The sequence below is a fragment of the Pleurodeles waltl genome, chromosome 11 (genome assembly GCF_031143425.1).
Source record: "Pleurodeles waltl isolate 20211129_DDA chromosome 11, aPleWal1.hap1.20221129, whole genome shotgun sequence".
Classification (NCBI taxonomy): domain Eukaryota; kingdom Metazoa; phylum Chordata; class Amphibia; order Caudata; family Salamandridae; genus Pleurodeles; species Pleurodeles waltl.
The window spans coordinates 355,610,610-355,636,082 of NC_090450.1; the positions used below are offsets into that span (position 1 = coordinate 355,610,610).

At 43.0% G+C, this 25,473-nt stretch overlaps 1 protein-coding gene across 1 annotated transcript in view; it reads right to left on the reverse strand.

Moving 5' to 3' along the window:
* AGXT (alanine--glyoxylate aminotransferase) overlaps positions 1-25,473 on the reverse strand; it is an 879,854-nt gene that overhangs the window by 159,014 nt on the left and 695,367 nt on the right. The window contains exons 8-10 of the mRNA XM_069213665.1: positions 5,144-5,213; positions 4,737-4,832; positions 3,873-4,001 (exon numbers count right to left, since the gene is read on the reverse strand). Coding sequence (XP_069069766.1) covers positions 3,873-4,001; positions 4,737-4,832; positions 5,144-5,213 — 295 coding nt within the window. The remainder of the gene's footprint in view (positions 1-3,872; positions 4,002-4,736; positions 4,833-5,143; positions 5,214-25,473) is intronic.

Sequence of the window (25,473 nt, forward strand, 5' to 3'; positions counted from 1 at the left end):
TCACAACAATGGTCTCAAGCACAGGATCAATTACAGGCTCTCGTGTTGCTAGACCGCCAAACTCCATAATCTCTACAATGGTGGAATCACAGCAACTTAATAAAAGAGCGGTCACTTCGAGACCCTGTGACTCAGACCATAATAACAACAGATGCGTCAATGACAGGTTGGGGAGCTGATCTCAACAACCTAACCATACAAGGGGAATGGAATTCAGCGCAATTAACTTATCACATAAACCATTTAGAATTGTTAGCTGTGTTTCTCGCCCTAAAAGCTTTTCAACCTCTACTCAGGCACAAAACAGTCTTAATAAAAACAGACAATATGACAACAATATATTATCTGAAGAAACAGGGAGGAACACATTCATCTCAATTGTCCCTTCTTGCCCAAACAATATGGAAATGGGCAATTCACAATCAGATTTACTTGCTAGCTGAGTACATCCCAGGGATACACAACCAGCTAGCAGGCCTACTAAGCAGGATGCAGCAACAAATACATGAATGGGAAATTCACTCTCAGGCACTTCAACAGTTCTTTCAAATGTGGGGAACACCAGACATAGACCTTTTCGCAACAAGCGAAAATGCAAAATGCCAAAACTTCGCATCCAGACACCAACACCCTCTGTCCAAGGGTAATGCTCTATGCATCAACTGGTCAGGGATATTTGCTTATGCTTCCCCCCCCCCCTCTCCCATTAAGTCTATTTCTACTCAACAAACTGCGTCACACCTCTCAGCATTATACTCATATCTCCCAAGTCGGCACGACAACACTGGTACACAACACTCCTAGATCGGTCAGTAGTACCCCATCTCAAACTTCCAAACAAACACAGAACAAAGGTCAGATCAGGCATCCCAATCCCAGTGTTCTCAACTTAGCGATTTGGCTCCTGAAGTCAGAGTTTGGATATTTGCACCTTCCATTGGAAAGTATGAGAGTTCTAAAACAAGCACGTAAACTTACAACTAGGCAATGCTTTGCTAACAAATGGAAACTGTTTGTTAACTGCTGTCAGCCCAAAAATATAGACCCACTTAAAGCATCAATATAAGATATTGGATGCTACCTTCTTCATTTTCAAAAAGCAAATTTAACTTTTTCCTCCATTAAAATTAATCTCAGTGATATATCTGCGTACTTACAAACCATACAACATACTTCTCTCTTCAGAGTTCCTGTCATAAAGCCTTTATGGAAGGACTTAAATGTATTATGCCACCAAGAACCCCACCAATTCCTGCACAGAGTCTCAATATTGTACTCACAAGATTAGTGGGACCACCATTTGAGCCCATGCATTCATGTGATATTCAATTTCTCACTTGAAAAGTTGCTTTCTTAGTAGCAATTACTTCATTAAGAAGAGTAGTGAAATACAAGCATTCACTCTAGAGGAACTATTTTTCCAAGTACACAAACATAAAGTTCTCAATTTTTGAGACGCAGAGGTCACAAAGGGTCGGGGGGGACACAGAAGCTCTTCTGTGTCTCCCATGGGTATTTAAATGAAAAAAAAATCCTCCTGTGCAACACACCAGAGGATTTTTTTAACCCCCTCCCTGGTGTCGAAGTGGGAAGACTTTGGTTGGCTCAAAACACCACAGCTTGACTGCTTTTCTCACACACTGCTGACCTTAACTATTGCTCCAGAGTTAGGAGAGCTAGAGAGGGTGGCGGTCATTTTGTGCCTTGGCTCCCTATCTCTGGAATTCCCTCCCTCTCTCCTAGAAAAATCTAGAATCACCTTCTCTTCAGAAATCTCTTAAAGCTTTGCTTTTTTCTGTCTAGCCCTTCTTTTTAACTCTTTCTTTATAGGCAGCCACAGCTCACGTGTTTTTGGGGTCTAGCGCAGGGAAGCGCTTTGGGGCAGCTACGCACTTTACAAATCATTTAACATAGAATAACATGTTAATCCAACTGCTTGTAGCATACCTTTTCAAAGGATATATGATGGAACAATGCATGCAAGAACCATATGTGCCTGAACAACGCAGTCGGAACAACGACCATGTTGTTACCAAGAATGCCTGTACCACGCATGCATTTACAATGATTTTTTGTTGTAAAAACATGCCTAGTAAAGGCATATGTGGGAACAACATGTGTGGTTCTAGCTTGCCACCCCCCCCCGCCCTAAGGCCAAAAGTACCCCACCCCTAAAACTACCCCTGCCCCTAAAAACAAAAGTACCCTAACCCACCCCCACCCAGAGCCCTAAAACCTTCCCTGACCCCCCAACCCTAAAAACAACCCCCACCCCGCCCCTAAAAACAAAACTACCCCAACCCCTGAAAACAAAACTACCCCAATCCTCCTGCCCCTAAAAACAAAACTACCCGACCACCCCACCCCTAACTACAAAACTACCCTGACACACTTCACCCACTCTATGCCCTGAACCCTTCCCTGACCCCCCACCCACCCTAAAAACAACTGACCCCCAACCTGCCCCTAAAAAACAAACTACCTTGTTCCCCCACCCCTAAAAACCAAACCACGACCCCCCCACCTCCGCCTCTAGCCCTTAATCCACCCCAGCCCTAAAAACTACCCAACCCTGCCCTAACCCCACTTACCTGACCAAACTACCCCGATCCCCCCCACCCACCCCTGAAAACCAAACTACTCCCCCACCCTAAGCCCTTAATCCACCCCACCCCTAAAATCTACCCCAACCCTGCCCCAACCCTACTTACCTAACCAAACTACCCAGATCCTCTCACCCCTAAAAACCAAACTACCCTGACCCCCAGCCCTTAATCCACCCTATCCCTAAAAACGATCCCAACCCCACTAACCTGACCGAGCTACACAGATCCCACCACCCCTGCCTCATAAAACCAAACTACCCCGATCTCGCCCCTAAAAACCAGACTACCCCGCCCCCCAAGCCCTCAATCAACCCCAACCCTAAAAACTACCCTTAACCCTGCCCCAATCCCACTTACCTGACCAAACTACCCCGATCCGCCACCCTCACCCCTAAAAAACAAACTACGTCGATTCCCCCCAGCTCCTAAAAACCAAACTTTCACGATTCTCCCCCCAGACTCTAACAACCAAACTACCCTGACCACCCAACCCCACTTACCTGACCGTGCCCTCTCCTGATCCACTCTGCTTTTTCTCTGCCTTAACCACGCATATGCATAGATGTGTGGCTAAGGCAGAGAAAAAGCCATGCGTTGTTCCGGCAAGCGATGTTACACTTACATTGTACTTGACATTGTTCCGGCGTCGTGGTTCAGGAAGTTTCACGAGAATAAACAGATAAGGCATGTATTTTAGATCATTGGATTACCATTACCACCATAACAAACACGTCTGCTTTATTAATCGTGAGCTTTCCCACAAGGCAAAGGGTGCAATACGGGCTCTCCTTTCAGTGTTACTTGTGATAGCTCTTTTTGTGTTTTTACACCGAAGGTTTAGTGACACCTGTGTTATCAAGCCAGACCTAAAAAAGTATGCATGGCAATCAAAAACTTAATGAGTCCACTGGAAAAATAAGTTAATGGATTGTCCATATCAAAGAGTGCGAACTTCCTGGCTACTAGACTAGGTATCCTGAAGTTTGTGGTAATGAAAATAAATCTATATCAAGGAAACTGGGATGAGGAAAAGGTCTGCAAGACGGACCTTGTGAGGTATAAGGACTGCAATCATATGCGCAGCTTGCAAAATTTCACTCTTTCACGAGGTAGTCCCAGACACATTTACTTATGAATGTGCCAATGAGCGGGTTGCATGGCTGGTGAAATGTCTCGGGATTAACGTATAATTAATTACCTCTATCCCGTTCTGTCTCCTCCCTCAAGGTTTTTCACGATCCCCTTCATTGTTTCAATCTTTCCTACCTTTCCTGCAGAGGGTCCCAGGCCTCCTGCGATTTCAATGCTGTAGTTCTTCATTAGAAAGGCTGTGATGTCCTTCCATTCATATCCCTGTGGTACTTCTACCGTAGTCACAGTGGGGAGCCGTATTGCCTACAATGACAAAGGGATACCTCAGACAAGAAGAGGGAACACATAAATAGATGCTAATGTGTCACACACTACACATATGAAGATTTCTGGACTAGAAACTGAGTCAGTCATGTGTTCTTTTCTAGTGTCTTTCTTGCACGTAGATGAAAGAAGCAAGAGGAGGAGATATGATCTATCGGACAGTGCCGCCGACTTTGGAACTGGGGAACCAGGTTACAGTGCCGGAGACGGGTAAGCATTCTAGCATTCTGTGATTGTGGGCAAATCATACTGTTCGTGCCTAAAAAAATAATAATAATAAAAATCTGACCTTGTGTAATGTAGCAAGGTGCTCATGCGAAGCGCAAAGCGCTCTATTGCTCAAGGACCAAGTGGGCGCTAAATACATTTGCAAAAAAAAAAAAAAATAACCTATAATGAATGTGCAGCAGGAAATGTACCTTTTCCTGTGAAAAAAAACAGATGGGGCTGGAATCATGTTCTTACTTTCTTAAAAGAAGTCTATTAAAGACAGTCTCGGCATAGTACGGCTTATGCAAATTGAATCCAAAGGGAAAAGACTTTGTCACCGTGTCATATTGTGCAGCCGTGCATTGTAAGGGAAGTTCGGAAAACGCCAGCATTCACAACAGTAGTTCGCTTCCTGTGAACTCTTCAGAATTCCAGGCAGCACTCAGGTGCTCATGTGCTGGCTCTAACTCATCCTTCACCTCCATCCACTCTGGCCAATTTTACCTCATCTTTTACGTACAACTTCAGGCCCAGTTTCTCTAGGCCCTCGTAAAGGTAAAGCGCGTTCTCCTTGTGAAGCTTCCAGGAATTCTCCAGGCCCTTAAAGAGACAAAGGAGCAGGTTACATAGATGGTGAAGTTCGCTAGCTCAAATACCAAACACCAAGAAAAACAGGTCATCAGGGAGAGTTATAGGGAAACTATTATGTGAATAATATACCGTAACACAAACAAAAGCTGAATATATACTGCTCCCATTGTGACTTTATCATCTGCCTTTTCTCACTCCTTTTCAGCTTTTTTTCCCATCATTCCTATTCTCTTTCATAAATTTAGCATATTTATCCTCCCATCTTACTTCCCCTCATATTTCCTGCACGCTCTTCCACCACATTTTCAGATAAAGCTCACCTGCTCAGCTAGCATTGCCAATCCCTCTCTCAGACTGAAGAAGTTCGTAATGGGGCCAGTGTGGTGATACCTGTAAAGATACAGTGGACGTGAATGCAGGGTGGTTGTGATCTGTTTCTGCAGCAATAGCTACAACAACAAAGATATGCTAGAGTTCTACACATGGTGTGTGATAATTCTGCATCTCTTTCCACCACTACTGATCACAGAATCGCTTGTGACTTTAGAGAGAAGTCAACTGCCCATCTTGCACCCCATTACCCTGATCACCAAATTCCTTTTCGATGTTTCAGAGAAGCCAACTGCCTATTTTCTGGCCCATTACCATGAAGGAGACCGAAAGAGATGGCACCTGTGAACCCGTGCCTCTCCTTCCCCCTTTGTCCGGGCTCCTTTGTCAAGTATCCTTCACCCACCATCGGCCATCCAATCCCTTTCCTCCATGTGCTTTGGCCAATCCCATTTCTTCCCTTTCCACCTTCGGTTTCTTGCCCTGCCCCTCACTGCACGTCCTTTGTGCCATGACACTTCGCCATCCAGTTCCGCTTTTCTATTTTCAACAACCTTCATGCCCAGTGTCCCAATATCTCTTCTCTCCTGCTTCCAGTCTTCATGCCACTTTTACCTCTACTTTCTACATTCTATCCCCTCTCTTGCTCGGTCTGTGTCACTTCTTTATTTGTCAACTTTTTCCCACATCGCAGTTTCTGTTCCATATCTTCTGATTTCAGAATAGTGACTCAAGGCTCCCCTTTCATCTTTTCCCACTTCTCATGCACCCTCTGCCCTGATCAGCTACACACCATTTACCCACTTGCAATTTGCTTTCAATCTCTTTTTCCTTCTTCACCATAGTTAAGACAATTTTAACTGTTTAATTGTGACTATCTCATTGTTTTTATTTTGTAACTTTTACGATGCCCTCTTTTTGTTTCTTTTTTTACAAGTTGTTGTGAAATACTCTATTTCATTTTTTAATGATGTTACCTTTGCAAAATCCCAATAGTCCCTTCACGCCTAACCCTTCACTGTTTACTTTGAAGCCTTTGATCCTTCACTCCTGAAACCTTCACCCTTTGCGTCTAAATGCTTCCGCCTTCACAGTTCCCCCAAACCCCTCATCTGTAGACCCTTCACACTTAAACCCTTCACCATTTACCCGTAAACTCTTCATCCTTAAACCCTTCACCTATACATCCCTCACACTTCACCTCTAAACCCTTAATCCTCCACCCATCCTCCGCCTTCAGCCCTCACCATTTCACTTTTCGCCCCTAAACATTTCACTCCTGAGCAATTCACTGTTGCACCCATTGCCATCGATCCTTAAACCATTACCATTCTCTCTTGAACCATTCATGTCCAAACCCTTCACCCCTAAATCGGTTGTCCTTCACAACAAATCTCCTAGCTCTTCACCCTTGAACCCTTCACCATTCACCATTCACTACTTAAACCTTCAGCCCTAACACCTAATCCTTCACTGGTAAATAATTCACCCATAGCCCTTTACCCCATAATACTTAACATTTCACCCCTAAACCATGCCCCTTCACCTCTAAACCCTTGACCCTTAAACACTTTACCCTTCAACTGAAACCTTTCACTCCTAAACCCTTCTCTTTTGACACACAACCCCTAAAACCTTCTCCCATCACCCTAACATACTTCTTTTTTTCACACTTAAATCATTCATCCATAAACCAGTCACCCATCATTCCTCCTCACTTCTCAGCTTTACATCCTTGACCCCTAAGGCTTTCACTTTTCATCCTTCACTCTTAAACATTTTGCCCTTAAATACTTCACTGTTCCCGCTCACCATTGATCCTTAAACCAATCACTCTTATATCCTAAACCATTCATTATGCATGCCTAAACCCTTAACCCCTCAAATACCTTACAATTCACTGTTAAACTCTTGGCTGCCCCCCCCAAAAAAAGCCTTCAGCATTCACTTCTTAACCCTTCACCTCTCACCCCCAAAAAACCTTGATCTTTCATCCCTAAACCCTTCCCTTTTTGAAAATATTTTTTATTGGGTTTTTGCATGCAAAGAGCCATAGCAAGGACATTAACAAGGACAATATTCTCAATGATAACAGTAGTTACAATACAACAGACATAACAGTTGCAAAAGTCACAGGCATAAGCTTTGTAAGATGTAGTAGGGAACAGGGTGAATGTGAGGAGAGTGAAAGGATGAGTCAAGAGCGGGGTAGGGGGAATCTATGGGCCCAGGTAACAGGTTGGGCTGGGAGGAGAATCAGTTGATTGGATGGAGGACACATATGAACATGTCTCCCTAAGCCCTTCACCCTTTAACTCTTCATCCTTAAATGCTTGACCTTTCACCTTTCACCTTTAAACTATTCACCTTTAAACCCTTTACCCTTAAACTAAAACCCCTTTGCCTATAAACAGTTCATCCATAAAACCCTTTATTCCCAGGTAAACTCTAAACCCTTTGCCCATCACCCTAAAATACATCAGCCTCCACACTTAAATCCTTCATTCCTTAACCCTTCATTAATCATCCTAACTATTAAACACATTGGCCTTAAACCCTTCACCCTTGACCTCTAAAACCTTAGCCCTTCACCCCTACGCCCTTCCTCCTTTGCCATTCATTCTTTAACTATTCACTTCTAAATCCTTCACTCCCCCACCTTTACTCTCTTCATCTTAACCATTTCTATCTAAAATTATTCATCCTTCACTATTGATCCTTAGGCCCTCACTCTTCTCTTTTAAACCCTTCCCCATTCATGCCTAATGCCTTCACTCCTAAACCCTTCAAGATTCACCTCGCAATTCTTCACCACTGATCCTAAACTCGTGCATTACAACAAAAAAAAAATACTTTATAGAAAAAGCAATCAGACATGGTGGTCTGCTGATCCCAGCAGGCCATCATCCCTGTGATTGCAGCCATTCACAATGGGTCGCAAGTTGCGACCAGCTTCAAGCTCAAAGGCAAGCTGACACTAATCGACCGACCTGAGCAAAAACACTTCTAGGGCCGAACAAGCTTTTACTGGTTCAGTTGACAGATCAGCAAGTTACAGAGATAATCAAATCAAGACCCTGGGAGAAGAGAACAAAGTGTTGCAGACGCTGGTCAAAACAAAGTTTAATATTCAACAGGGCATTTGCTTCTGTGTGCAGGTGGAAATTCACAACAACCCTAGCAATGTCTTAGAACCACCTCTTGCCTCCCGTGTCAGCTCCTCCAGTGACAGCTCACACTCAAAACAGATATGTAAGGTGATTGCATAACTGGCTGAAAGCCTTAACTGATCCTGAAACCTATGAACCCGACCCTGGCCCTGACAGGAGCAAACTGGTTGATCTGGCTAATTGCTCGAACCGCATTTCAACCCTGTACGAAGAGGATCTAGCAATATCAGAATCATACTTCTTTACTAATCTCAAAGGGCACACATTAGAGGTAAAACGAAAGTAAAAAGCACTCCAAGAAAGCCACACGTATCATTCACCACGTGCTCAACAACTCAGGCGAAGCCAATTCTATTCTTAATGGCTTCAATGTATTGATCTTTGGATGCTACATCGGGGCCTTAATATGCTAGTCATCCAAACTAGACATCCAGACAATGATACTTCAAGAAACGGTTAGGCTTCTAGCCAGCATAACAGAAGAATCAACAAGCTAGGGACAAATACTCTTTTCTTAAAACAAGTTCCAAAATTGTCACCGGGGCTTAGCGAGGACCATGAGTCTAGGGCCAATAAGGTAATTCACTGGTTACGACACCAACAAAACTGTTTATCGGTCATACGTTCAGATATCCGCAATACCAAGCGGTGGTGTCCTTCTGGGTCAACTCACGATATAATCTCAATCGAGTTTCATGACAGAACCTTGGTTGAGAGTCTCATCTTGTTTAATAAGCGAACCCATCACCTTATGGAACAAAGGTGGGTATGTATCACCCTAGAGACAGTATTGGAAGCGGAAGGCCAGCCACAAGTTTCCAGTCACTCATGTCACAACGCTATCACCAACCAGCTTAGATGTTGCGTCCCTACCCAGCTCAGCCCTGTATGACTGGCAACAGCCCAGGAAGCAACCCTAGGGGTTAACCAAGAGGAACCCAGTCTGCTGGTTTCCGATGGATCTTCCAACAAAGAGTTGATTCCTGAGAAGTCCAACTCGCAGACATCAAACTCTGTTTCTGAGGGAAAAGACCTATCAATTATGACATGGAATCTAGCCGGCCTTGGGAAGAAATTAGATGATATTGACTGGTGTTCATACATAAATACCCAAGACATATGCCTCTTTCAAGAAACATGGGCTGAGGAGAAGATTACCATAGATGGGTTCCTTTCTTTCAACATGGCTGCCCAACCTTCTACAAAATTGACGGGTTGAGCAAAAGGAGGACTTTTGATGCTAATAAACAAAAATGTGCAGTGAACATAAGATTCTAAAATTTGATAGTCCAGATTTGATGGGGTTACAAATTACGTTCCAACAGAGTTTCAATATAATCTTTATCAATGTTTATGCCCGATCGGTCCCTCGAGGGGCCGAGTCCCCGATTTTAAACCAGCTACTTGATTTCTTAGATACCCTACAACCAACCTTTTATCTGATAATAGCTGGGGATGTAAATTGTACCTTCGAGCCCTCTGTGATACTAACTGGTCTCACAGAGGATGAAGACCAAACATGGGGGATTCCACAGCTGACTAGCGATTGTTTTTGTTGTAATTCCTGTGTAGCTACCCAAATGGCATCTCTCTGTTTGAAGCATGGTCTCAGGGCATGTAATGGCCGTATGCCCTCTGACCTGGACACTGCACCCACCTTCAAACAAGGTTCAATCACAAGCGTAATTGACTATTTTTTAGTGGATGTGAGACTATGGCCCTTCCTGAAAGATATGAAGGTGGACGTCAGATGTGAAAGTGATCATTATCCCTTGTTACTTTCTATGTCAGGGGATGTTTTTGGTAGGACCTCGAATAACCAAACTACCACAGTTCCTACTCCCACCTTGAACATCTCATCTACGAAGGTCATGTGGACAAAGGTCCAGTCGAATCCTTATTTGTTACGCGAGATTTACCTGGCTTTTATAGATAATTTGGCCCTATATCACGATTGTGACTTTAATGACATTCCACTCTTATCTATACACGAAAATATGATCACAAGACTACAACGCATTTTCCACAAAAAGGTTGGGGTAAGATATCAAGGAGGCACTTCTAGCTCATGGTTTGATGAATCCTGCCACAGGGCTAAGATGGGACTAAAAAGCGCCCTTGTGGAAGGGACCCAAGGGGAAATACAACTAGCTAGACGCATCTATAAAGAATCCATTACCTGAGCTAAAAAAACCTGGGAAGAAACAATTTGGCAGGAGTTGTTGGACGCTACCCAATCCAACAATAACAAATTGTTAGGCAAGCGAGAGAAAGAGGGTAGGTCTGCTGTAAAAAAAAAATCTCATACAGCCAGAAAGATGGGTTGACATTTTTTTAAGTCTATATGATAAAATTGAGACCCCTACGATCTCCGCCACAGGGGAAGCGGGCCAAGACCCCCTCCCTATCTTGGTCGCGCATCCTGGTCTAGCTCACCTTGAAGGGGGTTTACAGGACTCTAAGGGCCACATCCGCTTCACCATTAAAGAAACTGCCGAGGCCATTGGCTCATTAAAACTCGGGAAAGCTCCAGGCCCAGACAAGATCTTTACTCTTCCGAGCCAACAGTTTGGACCTGGTACATTAATACGCTTTCTAACAAAATCACTGAAGGGGGGCAGATCCCTACGACATGGAAGGGTGCTGAAATCATACCCATTCACAAAAAGGGTAACATAAACCTCCCGACAAATTATAGACCAATCAGTCTGATTGACAATATAAAAAAAAAAAATTGCCAAGCAACTTCTAGGCAGATTAACTCACTGGGCCACAGACCAGCACATCCTTTCTCCCCTTCAAGCTGGATTTCGATCGAGGATCAGCACAGTAGACCAGGTCTTTAGACTGGCTGTGCTGTACTGGAAATATACAGCCCTTGCAAAACAACCGTTATACATTGCTTTTGTCGACTTGAGATCAGCTTTTGACTTAGTTCCAAGGGAAAAGCTGTGGGAGGTGCTACAAAAAATAGAGACTCCAGACAACTTAATCCAACTCCTGAAGCGGCTGCATGAGGACACATGTGCGCAAGTGAGATGGGGCAACCTAGGCGAGCTAACGGACAAAATCCCCATAAATAGGGGTGTTCGCCAGGGTTGTGTGTTGGCACCGTTTTTATTCTCTATTTTTATTAACGAGGTGGTACAGGTTTTAATGACATGCCAGAATGACGCCCCTACCCTATGCGCCCACAAAATCCTGATTCTTCTCTTTGCAGATGACTCCCTTCTTATCTCTAAATCTCCTATGGGCCTTCAAATTCTTGTCAACAGATTCAACTCTTTTTGTCGAGATTACGGCTTAGAGTTGAATCACAAGAAAACTAAGTTAATGGCGCTCCGTTCAGGAGTGCGAAAGAAATTTACCATTCACTTAGAAGGGATCCTCCTGGATAAGGTTTGCTCCATAGATTATCTGGGTGTAAGACTCACTGACAAGCTGAATTGGGAAGAACAGGTCAACAAAAGCGTGGGCCGTCTGCAGCACAGTGCAGCATCCATCCTGCGCTTCTATAGTGGTACGTCAGTAAAAACAGTCTCCCTGGCAATCAAGACTTATATTGCCAGAGCACAGGGTGCTGCTGCCTATGGAGCCGAGGTTTGGGGCTTCACCGACTGCAACAGGCTAACCGTTGGCGAGAACAGTTTTACGAGGTCCCTATGTGCCTGTCCCCCTAGCACTCCACTGATACCATTGTTTTTAGATTTGGGCCTGAGACGCATAGCCGACTTAATCATTTTAAGACGACTCCTAAATTGGATAAGGCTATGGACTGTTCCAGAATTAGACGTTTACAAGACCTCACTCCAAAACCTGTTAAAGTGCTCCAACTCAATCACTATTCCCTGGGTTAAACATGCATCTAGATGGTTCAATAAACTAGGACTCTGTCACTTTTGGGAGAAACCCCATAAATTAGAAAAGGCCCACTCCAATGTACTGAAGCGTGTTTACTGGTCCTATGTATGCAATGATTACATTACCCATAGAGCTTATGGTTCCTTAACAAATCTTTTCATAGATTTTAAGTGGTATCCACAATTCGAACCGTATCTAGATAATATTCCTGACATCTTGGGCGAAAGTTTATATGCCAGATTCCACTTTGGGTCGCTGCCGCTGAAGTCATTGGTGTACAGATGGGACAAAAAAAAAAACAGATACAGATATATGCCCTGTCTGCGGCATAAAACCTGAAACAGTTGAACATTTTATGTTCTTTTGCCCTGCTTATTCTCTTCCCAGGTCTAAGTGGATCCGTAACATTTGTCGTGAAATGGGGATAAGAGACTGTGCTTCTGCCTTGAGGATTTTAAAAAGCCACCACTCTATGATTTTAACACATGCTGTCAGTAAGTATTTACAAGCAGCATGGCGTACACGCAACTCCATTATTAAGACTGTTTTTTAATTACGAGTGGTCTATATTCTACTTTTACAGAACTGTAGGGGGGTTTTACAGCTGCATTGTGTATTGTTGAGGAATTTTTTTGAACTGTATTCTATGTATTTATTTCATACACTACCAGGATATTTTATATTATTATTATTATATATTCGCTTTGATGATCAATGATCGAATAAAGCACATGTCAAATCAACATTCTTTAAGATGTGGTGGTGCAATCTATTTTAAGGCAACAAACAAAATCAGAGAACTGCAACCGCTCAGCAATTCTGTTAGAATGTATAATGTTACAGCTCATCCAATTACCATGCAGGTGCATTTAACATGCATGCCTTAACCATGCACAGTTAGTATGTATATTCAATATTTTTTAAGTAACTTAATTTTGGGGGGACAGGGAAATCCCCTAAACTCTCTGTCTATTAATCTTTTATTTAGTTTTTGGGGGAAACACGCTAAAACTCCCCGTGTACTTCTAATCCACCTTTACTGCTACCCACTCTAAAACCTAAAATTACCCTTACTTCCTTTACCACTACCCTCCCACAAACCCTAAATTACCCTACCTCTGTTTACTACTGCGCACCCTAAAATTACCCTTAATTCCTTGTACCACTGCCCACCCTAAACCCTACATTTACCCTTACCTCCCTTTACTACTACACAGCCCAAACCCTAAAACAACCCTTACCTGCCTTCACTACTGCCCACTCCCTAAATAGTAAATTTACTGTTGTCTTCCTTTACTACTACCCGCACCTAAACCCTTGTTTTAAATAACAATAAATAACATCATAATTCTGATGTTTAAATATAAATCTACTTACTTACTGAAGTGGTAAAGGCATGTGTGGTAAAGACACAAATACTTACCTGTGTAGCACTTAAATTCATGTTAAAGGCTGAACTGTAAAGGCATTGCATGGTAAAGACATCATTATAAAGACTGTCCCTTATAGCTAAACTGGTTGAAGTTCCTTCAGTGATTTTTATCGTTAACAACAGATTGCTAAAAACAATACCAAGAAGGAGAATGAAGACTGCTGGCCTCTTCCACTGGTAGACATCTTTTCACCAAAGGGCTCATTAAACATCTCAGGATTTGACAGCAGGTAGTAAACAAAGATTTGCAATGCAATAGGTCTTGCATGTGCTCGACTTAGAGCTATTAGCGTTGTAAAGTCCTAACTGGACTTCTGTTGCCACATAAAATGAAAAATAAAAGTAATACAGTTTTACATAAGCAACCTGATTTAAAGCACCACATCATGAGCGTGAAGGAGCACACAAAATGAAACAGAAATTTGCTCACAGTTAAACGTATCGGCAAATGTGCAGCAAGATCGCACTGCATAAGAAATAAAAAGTAGTCCAGAAACCATGATGAAAACATGGAGCCTTGTATGTTTCCAGCAGTTGGCCGGTGCACTTGAGGAGAGCTAAACACCGAAAAAAGCATGATGCATGCATGCCTTTCACAAATAAAAATCAAGCGTTTTTTAAAGGGCAAGCCCACAAACTAACAAAACCGATGGCCGTGGTGGTGGGTGTGGTTAAAAGCCCACAGAGAGATTATAGCAACGGTATCAGGCCTAGATATACTTAATTGTCCAGATTTAATACAATTTTGTGCCGGGGTTGTCACTTTTGTATCGCAGTCCCGAAACAATATTCATTTTGGCACTTACTAAGCCATGCAAAGTCAATTTGTGTGGCCTGCCATGGTTTAGTAACTGCAAAGTAACCGAACACAACATATAGCGCTGCCATTCGTTACTTTTGCAGGAGGTAGACTTTACATGAGTGGAGCATAGACATTCCTGTGCATCCATCGATGTACTTTGACACAAACCCAGATTCACAACGAACTAGTAAACCTGGGTTTGCAGCACACATAGTAAGAGGAATATTCCACCAAGGATTGTTTTTGTTTAGGAATGTATCCCTTCCTGCACAAAAACATCAATCTTACCTGTAACATGGGCATCCTTGCACCATGGTGCAAGGGTGCCTGCATTAGTGCTAGGAAGCTACACGTACCCCACCAGCATAGAGGGAGCTGAGTAGCTCCATATATTGATAAATATGGCACTGTTCAGTACTCTTCTATGTAGCACAGCAACCTGCCTAGCTTCGCCTAGTTGAGTGAACTATTGGTAAAAATGCCCTTTGCATCTCTAACTGGGTTCCCCAGAAAGGTCTAACCTCTGAGCCCAGTGGTGTAACATAAGCCTTGCAGCACCCGCGGTACCGGGAGGCTCCAGCGACCCCCTCAGCACAGTACTCTGGCCTTAGAGCTCCTTTGTGTGTCCGGCGGGAGCCCAATACTGTGCTGTCGGGGGGTGGGGCAATGCTCAAGTTTCGTTATGCCACTGTCTGAGCCACGGTAGGCTAAGAAGCGGTTGACACTGAAAAGGTCAAGGCTATACATGATCAAAGCCTTTAAGGCCAAGAAAAAGCTTACGATGCAAGACAAAAGGGAAATGAGTGATGCCTTACACTGGTAAGGCTCAAAAAGTCCAATGTTATGTTAATCGCCTTGTGTTTAAAAACCATAACCTAGGGCTTCTACGCAATGACCGCTGCATACTTACAAAAACAAGGTGATGACAAGACACCAAAGCTATGCTTCAGGCCCAATCATCCAGGTGATGATATGCAAAGCAGCGCAAACTGATGCCTCGAGGGAGAATATAGTGTGATTTGTTGGAACTGAATGATTGCCTCTGGCACCACGCTGAGAAAGGAAGTCCTGGAGGATCAAAAATGCTTTATGATGACCTAAAATGGGGCAATATTCTTCGGGTAATGAAGTCCTTTGCTCAGTTGGACCAGATGTTGCAAGATGGCCTAGAATGGAGTTTCATGAAGACAACCAAAGGTGCTTTGGGAGAGCCACCTGAGACAGTATGGTCTACAAGCACATTGGTGAGGAAAACGCTGACCCAGGAAGTTTCCTTCTTTAAATGGGATGCCAAAGTCACCTCACACCAACAAATAACTACATTACATCATCTTATCACCAAATGAGCCTGGACCAGAGCAAAACAAAATTGCAAGCCCGAGTCACGTGCAGAGCAATATCTGGTGCTCCAGCAAATGCTCTCTTAAAGGAAGAGTGGTCTGAACTAAAAGTCAACTTTTAAGCCGCGAATGGCAGAAAATAGTAAATTATGGCACTAGCAGGGGGTAAAAACCTGCACATACAGGATGACTGGAATTGGGTAGCTCCAGCCTTAGCAAGACCTTAAGGCAAATTCTGCTAGGAATTATCCCCAAATAAAATAGCCAACTGGGACTGCTTCTCAGAGCCTAGTATTATTGCTGCAGCGATCCTACAACCACTTGCCAACTAATTAAGTTGCAATGTAGAAGGTCTGAAACAGAAAACTAAGGATGGATTTATTAAAATCTACAACGTGTTGTTTCCAGGAGGCCTGGGATGCAGAAAATACCCCAATGCACGGTTACTTATCTTTCTTTGTTGCAAATTATTGTGACAAAACAGAAGTCCTGATATTCAGCAACAAGAACTCACCCTTGGACTCCACCTGGTGGCCCACAGAACTACGCCCCACGCCAGCAAAAACATGGGCATCATCCCCGACACCTACCTCACCATCAGATCAACACCATCACTTCATATCCTCCGCATGCTCAGAAAATCATCATACAGCTTCCTCCTGATGCCAGAAAGACCATCACCCAGGCCCTCATCACAAGCAGGCTGCATTTCAGCAAAGCCCTATACTGTGTCATCTCCACACACCTGCTGCAAAAGCTGCAAACCATCCACAATGCCACCGCCAGACTCGTACTCAACCTCCTTCACTGTGCACACATCATATCTCACCTCCAACAACATCACTGGCTTCCCATTCAGAAACACCACCAGTTCAAGATGCTCACCCATGCCTACAAGGCACTACACAACCTGGATCCCACCTACCTCAACCACTGACTACATTTTCACCAACCAACCAAGAACCTCCGCTCTGCCTCACTCGCGTTTGACAACTACCCCTATATCCATAGAAGCAAAACAGGAGGCAAGGAGTTCTCTTAATTGGTGGCCAAATCCTGGAATGGCCCTCCCCCAGCATATCAGGAAAGCCTCATCTCTTATGGAGTTACACATGAAACTGAAACTCTGGCTGTTAAACTGAACCTTCTTGCATTGATTGCTTCTACTCACCACCTGGATACCCTTACGGGTTACAAGTTTGCGCTATAAAAAAAAAAAAAAGTATCTCCCTCCCTCCCTCTCTCTCTCTCTTTCAATCTTGTTCTCCCACTCACACACCCTCTCAGACACTTATACATCCACTCACAGACCCATTCAGACACTCACACACCCACTTGCAGCCCTCTCAGACACTTGTGCACCCAGTCCGACCCTCACACTCCCACTCACAGACCCACTGACACCCTCAAGCACCCCCTCACACACCAGTGCACACACTGACACACACAGTAAAACACTGATGTACACATTTTTACACTCAGACAGCCACTCTCACCCCCAGATACACCCTTTCACACCTACACACCAAGAGAGGCTGCGGCCAACACAAGCCATGCACGGCCAAAGGGCCATGTACACCATGGGGTTGGGTAAATGGGGGGGGGGGGGGGGTTGGCTGCAGGCCAGGTCTTGCGGGCAACCTCTGCTGCGCACCGGTGAAAGCCATGCATGGTGCAAGGTTGGGTGCTTATAGGGGGTTGGCCCCAGGGCCCGGCCCTTGCCTACACGCACAGCCAAAGGCTATGCACGGCGGTGGTTGGATTAACGTATAGTAATAAAAATTACAATACATTTTTTAAAAAGAAAATTCACTGAAAAAAGCAAAAGGTTACAGGTATATTATAGTTTTGAAATAGAATTTAAAAACAAAACAGAAATTCACTTGACGTTATAGTTAGGCTCCCATTTTAAACATACAAAACCATAGAAATTCACCAGTTAGAGTTACCTCAAGTAACTATAAATCATGCCCTAAGGTAACTCACGCCCTTGCCATGCACTGCTAATCACCCCAAACATTTCAGCACTCATGACATCTTTGATAACATCATTGATAATATCAATGCAATATTTGCAGTTAAAAAAATTACGAGAAAACTGTTCATTGCGGGGGCACAAGTTATAGTTACCTTAGGGCACGAGTTACAGTTACTTGAGGTAACTCTAACTCGTGAATTTCTATGGTTATGTACATTTAAAATGTGAGCCTAACTACAACGTCCCTGTAACATTAGGTTTTTTTAAATTTAATTTCAGTTTTTTATTTCCATTTCCTAACTAGAACATCCCTGTAACCTTTGTTTTTTTAGTGTTTTCATTGAATCAGTGAATATATATATGTTCAATGGCATGTGTAGCTGCAGATACACATGCTATGCATATGTCTGCCATCTAGTGTTGGGCTCGGAGTGTTACAAGTTGTTTTTCTTCGAAGAAGTGTTTGAGTCACGGGATCGAGTGACTCCTCCTCTTCGGCTCCATTGCACATGGGCATCGCCTCCATGTTAGATTGTTTTCTTTCCGCCATCGGGTTCGGACAGGTTTCCTTTCGCTCCGATATTTCGATTCGGAAAAGCTTGAAAACTCTTAATTTCTCGTCGGTATTGTTTTGATCGCTTTACACCTTCGTTCGACACTTCTGTACCGTCAAAACTAACATCTTTACTCGCCCTTTGGGGTGCTCGCGCATGCCCAATTCGGGCCTGGTCGCGCCGACCGCGTGGAAGCCTCATGGATCGGACTCCATTCTGATATCGGTGCCACACTAAATTCCCTTACACGGACAAACACCTCGTCTGTAATCTCTGCCTTTCCCCCGACCATCGGGAAGAAAATTGCGAGGCCTGCAGATCCTTCCGGTCAAAAAAAAAAAGAGACACTCCAGGACAGAAGAGCATGGAGACTCAAGATGGCATCAAAAAGTACCGAACATCGAAGAGGAAGAAATCATGCTGACCGCAGTCTTCGTTCGAGGATCCGACTTTGACCAGGATTCTGATGAGGACAGACCGGTCCTGGCAGGACAGCACGTGCGTACACCTGCCCCTGTGTCATCTAAGCCCACACATAAGGCCTTGGGGACGCCACTGCCAGAAGGCCATAGCTCGACCCAAAAGAAAACGGTTGGTGACCAACCCACCAGCTCGGCACCGAAGAAGGCCACCGCTCCGAAGCCATCGAACTCGTGCCGAAGCTCCATCTCCAAACCGAGCAAACTCCGCTCTTCCGAGACTATATCTCAAAAATAATTTTCAGAGCCGAGACCATCCTCAACCCCATCTTTTTCGATACCGAAGAAGCCAGCTTCAGAGCTGAAAAAACCTAGTTATACTGAGGAGCATGGACTTTCAAAAGCACTTCGAGAAAGCCAAAAAATCTACTGAGGAGAACTCACAAATGCAACCAATCATGGAAGCAATGGATGAAAGGCAAGCCAGGATTCGTATCCATAAAGAAACTGGCAGAATTTTAACTGCATCTCCTCTAAAACCAAAAAGGAAATTAGCCTTTCAAGAGGAATTGGACACTACACAGCCTCCAGCTAAAGTGCCAAAAACACAGAAGAGACCTCCACCTCCTCAATTTTCTCTTCCTCAGTCTCCTCCTCACTCTCCACATCTACATATCTCTCCTCCTATCAGTCCTACACCTATGCAGTCACCATCGCACTCATTTTATTCGCAGGAGGACAATGTGGATCCATGGGATCTTTATGATCCAGACCCCATTCCAGACAATAACCCAGATTGCTATCCCTCTAAGCCTTCACCACCAGAGGATAGTACAGGCTATACTCAAGTAATAGCTAGGGCGGCAACATATCATAATGTCACCATGCATACTGAGCCATTAGAGGATGATTTCTTATTTAATACACTCTCCTCCACGCACGCAACATATCAGTCGCTTCCTATGTTCCCCGGCATGCTAAAACATGCTGACCAAATATTTAGCGAGCCTATAAAGGCAAGAATAATTACTCCTAGATTGGAGAAGAAATATAAGCCACCTCCTTCAGATCCTGTCTATATTACCCAACAACTACCTCCATACTCCGTAGTGGTAAGCGCTGCCAGGAAGAGGGCGAACTCGCAGTCGTCAGGTGATGCATCCCCACCAGACAAAGAGAGTAGAAGTTTGATGCTGCAGAGAAGAGGGTGGCATCTCAGGCAGCCAATCGATGGAGAATAGCCAATTCACAGGCGTTGTTGGCTAGATATGATAGGGCCCACTGGGACGATATAATCCAGCATCTCCCTAAAGAACAGCAAAAAAGTGCACATCAGATAGTGGAGGAAGGGCAAGCCATCACTAACAATCAAATTAGGTTGGCCCTAGACTCTGCAGATACAGCAGCCAGCCAGAACCATCAACACTGCTGTAACCATAAGGAGACATGCATGGCTTGGGTCCTCAGGATTCAAACCTGAAATCCAACAGGCAGTGTTGAATAGGTCTTTCAACCAAAAACAGCTTTTCGGCCCAGAGGTCGACACTGCTATAGAAAAAATGCAGAAGGATTCAGACACCGCAAAAGCCATGGGTGCACTATACACCACACAATACAGGTGATCCTTTTGTAAACCCCAGGCTCCCGGGGAGGAGGGATGGCTCAAGTGAATCTGCAGCGGAACATGCCACGAACAGATGTACACTGGGTAAGTGACATTTTCCGTTCAATGGCATGTGTAGCTTCAGATACACATGCTATACATAGACTACAAAGCAGTTCTCCCCTTATAAGGAGTGGTTAGCCTGTCGGAGTTGACATTGTTTGAAATAGTGTTCTTAGTACAGCCTGTCCTACTGTGGCTTGTTGTGTTGCTAACACATCTACACAGTAATGCTTGGTAAATGTATGGGGTGTTGACCAAGTGGCTGCTTTACAGATTTCTGTCATTGGTATATTTCCTAGAAATGCCACTGGTGCTCCTTTCTTCCTGGTGGAATGTGCTTTTGGTGTTACTAATAGCGGTCTTTTAGCCTTTAGGTAACCGGTTTGGATGCACTTTATAGCATGTGAGGAACATGCCATGATGAACAGATGTACACTGGGCAAGTGACATTATATATATATATATATATATATATATATATATATATATATATATATATATATATATATATATATATATATATATATATATATTTATTTTCCATTAGCAAGGACATCTCTTGTCTTTATACTCTATCACTCCTACCTTACCCTCTGCGGGAAAACAATCTAACATGAAGTCGATGCCCATGCGCAATGGAGCCGAAGAGGAGGGGTCACTCGATCCCGTGACTCAAAAACACTCCTTCGAAGAAAACCAACTTGTACCACTCCGAGCCCAACACTAGATGGCAGACGTATGCATAGCATGTGAATCTGCAGCGGAACATGCCATGAACAGATGTACCCTGGGTAAGTGACATTTTATATATATATATATATATATATATATATATATATATATATATATATATTTTTTTTTTTTTTATTTCACTGAAAAAAACAAAGGTTACAGGAATGTTATAGTTAGGAAATAGAATTTTTAAAAACACATAGAAATTCACTTAAAAAAAAAAAAAAAAAAAAAAAAAAGTTACAGGGACGTTATAGTTAGACTAATTTCAAGTAACTATAACTTGTGCCCTAAGGGAGCTACAACACGCACCCCTGCCATGCAAAGTTTTCTCCTCAATAGTTTTACTGCAACTATTACACTGATATTTCAATGAACAAGTCATATATACCAAAATAGATGCTGCTATTAATGTAAAGGATATTGTTGGATGGTATGACTTGGGCAAGTTTGGTGTGATGCTACGTCCAGGAACTCACTGTCTGATTTTATGGAGATGTGTCGCTAAAGCCTGTGGAGATTTAGCAAACTAATGTTGAGAGGGTGATTGAGAAGTATGGTACTGTATTTGCTGATAAAGTAGATTATGTGAAAGGAGTCACAAATTATATTAAGCTCAAGAATTAAGCTATTCCAGTACAACACAACACAAAGGGGCAGATTTATGAAAAGTGGCAGTGCACCTAGTGCAGCGCCACTTTTCTTGCACCCCTTAACAACTCAAACGCTACCATGTGTGCGCTGTATATAATATATGGTGCACCATGGCGGTAGGTAGGGAACTAGCGTCAGAATTTTTAATGCTAGTTCAGCGCTTTAGAGGATTAGCCTCAAACATTTTGGCACTAATCCTGCAAAGCACCCAAAGGCCCATTGAAACTAATGGGAGCCTCCTTTTAACGCCTGCTCCGAGCAGGCGTTAAAATCCCAGTAAAAATGAAGCAAAGAAATCTGTTAGATTCTTTGCTCCATTTTTATGACCCCCTTAACGGGGTAATGCCCCCTTTGCATATATTATCGCTGGCACAGGCATAATGTAGCACAAAGGGTTACAAAGTGGCGCAATGCATGCATTGCTCCACTTTGTAAATGGGACATGCCTTTTTTGGCCTTCTAACGCCCCATTAGCGTAAAAAAATGACACTAATGAGGCGGTGGGATGGCACTAGACCCTCTTAAATCTGGGCCGAAGTGTGTATGGTACTGTTAGGAGTACGTCATCAGCTCAAGCAACATTTGGATGCACTATGTGCAGAAGGAGTCATTCAGCCAAACTAATAGTTAGGAGTGGATTTCGGCTGTGATCATAGCTTTGAAGAAGAATGGGGATTTGCATCTCTGTACTTATTTGACATCATTAAATAAGAATATTGTAGTTAACTGACAACCTTTGCCAAGAATACAGGAGTTACTTGCTGCTGTTAATGGAGCCAAATATTGTCCTTTTATTGATCTCAAGTCAGTGTACCATCAGCTGGTTTTGGAAGAAGAACCAAGAGACTTGACAGCTTTCATTATTTCGTCAGAGTGTTGCAAAAACATGTGAAGAACATGGTATGTTTGTGGTTGTGTTCTTCAGTCTCTTGAAAGTAGAGGAATGACTAAAATGAGTAAAAGTAACTGCAAGTTTCTTGTAAAATAAATTGATTGCTTGGGCCATAGGATTACGAGTGAAGGTATCCTTCAAAAAACAGATCTGGTCAGTGCAATAACTAATGCTATCAAACTGTATGACAAAAAGAGTCGTTGAGGTCTTTCTTAGGATTAGGTAATATTATGCAAGATCTGTACAAGGTTAAACATTTTTTGTGGAGCCATTGCAAGAACTTTTGAGGAAAGGTGTAACTTTTGTCTGGATTCAAAAATATAATGATGCTTTTTAAAGGGTCACATCTTTGATTGTACATGCTCCAGCTCTTAAAACCTTTGATCCTGGTGGGAAGTCTTCTGTAGATGTTAGTTCAGTTGGCGTGGGAGATGTTTTTAGTCAAGCCTTCAGGAGGTAAGGAAGGAGTAGTCTCTTATTTCCAGAGCTTTAGGAGGTGCAGAATTTTGTGGGACAGATTGTGCTGCTTACGGATCATAAACCTTTGGTTTATATGATGGATGGTGTCGGATCTGGAAAAGCTTCTTAGAGGCAGGTGAAGCTTCTCGCAAGGTTGCAAGAATTTAACTTTGAAATAGAACAGCTATCTGGAGGCAATAATGAGACGGCTAACTGTTTATCTAGATTGCCTCAGAAAATTAATCAAAATTAAGCCGTTTTGGATCAACATGAGCGAGTTGTTGCTGTTGTGGATTTCTTGGACATATTCTGTTTGAATCTGAGTGGTTGAGGACTTTTAAGGATGCTGAGCAGATGTTAAAAATAAAGAAGTACCTTGGGAAGGGATAGCCACCTAATAGAATTTTGGGAACAGGATTGCAGAGTTGTGTCCACGTGTGTGAGTGTGGAGAGTAGTATTTTGTTAAGACATGATTTGTTCGTGCTACCATTGGGTCTTAGGCACAAACTGATTGATCTGGCTCACTATGGCATCCTGGTATGTCTAGTATTAAAGAACTGCTCAAACTTTATTATTGGTGGTCAGGCATGGATGTGGCTGTTGATGGATTCATGGATGTGTGTTCTGTCTTTGTGAGATCAGATAAACATTTGGAAGTTTCTTGTGAACCATCCAATTCCCAAGATGTGCCATATAAACTGTGGGAGAAAGTTTCTATTGATTTTATTTCTGGTCCATAAAATGTTTTGGGACAGAAAGAGAGGTTTTTGATTGTGCTGAATGACCATTTTTCCAAATAGATCTATTACACTTTTGTGAGTAATCCCACAGCAGATGAGGTAATTAAGTTTTTGGACGAAACCTTTCAGACTGAGGAATTTCCTAAAATATTGATGTGTGATAATGGGGTGCAATTTGTCTCATCCAAAATGTTGCATTACCTAGAAAAGTGTGGTATCAAAGCTGAAAGGTGTCCTTTATATTGTCCTAGGGCCAATGGGCAAGTTGAAGGACCAAATAGATTTTTGAGAGAGGGCATACAGGTTGATTTGACAAATAAAATGTTACAGTATTTCTCAAAGAGAAACTCTGGAGTTATCATATTACTCCACACTCAGCGCCAGGTGTTTCCTCATTTTTTAATGAGAGGGAGGGAAAGTCATACCTTCATGACTTTGTTTTCTTTTGTAATTCTATTACTAAGAGTGATGAGTTTGGTGATGTTGTAAAAAGGGTCAAAATAATCTGAGTGCAAAGCTAGTTAGCAGACAAGAATATCAAGATGAAGTGCATCAGTTTAAACCCAAAATGGTTCAATAAGGAGATTGGGAGCATATTTCTAAATGGAGTGTGGATTACAAGGGTGCATCGAAGTTCTCAACACCTGTACATGTAGATCAAATGTCAGGAAGTGCAGTGTTACTACACAAAAGGGGTTGGTGGAATAAGTGCTGTATTGTGGTTCTTAATCCAGGTCAGAAGTTGTTCAGAGAGAAAAGTATTGATGGGTTACATTTTAATGATGTGTGTATGCCTGGTGAGTGTATGATTAGTTCTTGTTAATTAGGGAATTTGGCTAGTGATGGTAATACACTACCAGTAGATGAGGAAGCTTCTTTAGTTCAATCACTGGGTACTGTGAAAATATCTTTGGCAAAGTCACAACATATGGGTTTGACAATGATGAAGGAAGTGGTTTCCCCAGATGTTCCTTGTGAAAAGGATGATGTTTCCACAGATGTTCCATGTGAGAGACAGTCAAAAGAGATATTAAATTACCTGAGAAATTGAAGGATTACGTGTTGAAATGAATGGTGACTGGGATTTTGGTTTAGAGTTTATTTCACTTTTTGTGACTTGGTTAGCACCAATTTGAAATTGGTGCAAACTGCGATTGTTTTGTGACCGGATTCACAGTCACAAAACAATCCTACATCGCACCACGACTCGCAATGAGGAAGGGAATGCCCCTGCCTAATTGCGACTCGCAAACCTATTTTGCGATTCAGTAGATATATTACCGAATCGCAAAATAGGGTCTGTACATACCAAAAATATTTTTTTTTCTTTTCGCAAACAGTCCTTTGCGACAAGAAAAAAAAGCTATGTACATGTGGCCCTTAGTTTGGCGGACAGGTTACTCTTTCGCAAACATGGCAGAGCAGCATACCCATCAAATTGTTAGTCCACCCCCTTGTTTAGAGACAGACTGACCTTTAGTATCCCTTTGAATGAGCACCCATTGGCTCCACTGATGGAATACCTCCTCCAGTGGCCCAATGCAGTAGGGGCCTTCAGAGGAAGGACATTACGCCTCCAGCTCTATTTAGTTTAGATGGCGTAATGGGTTTTTCCTCTGT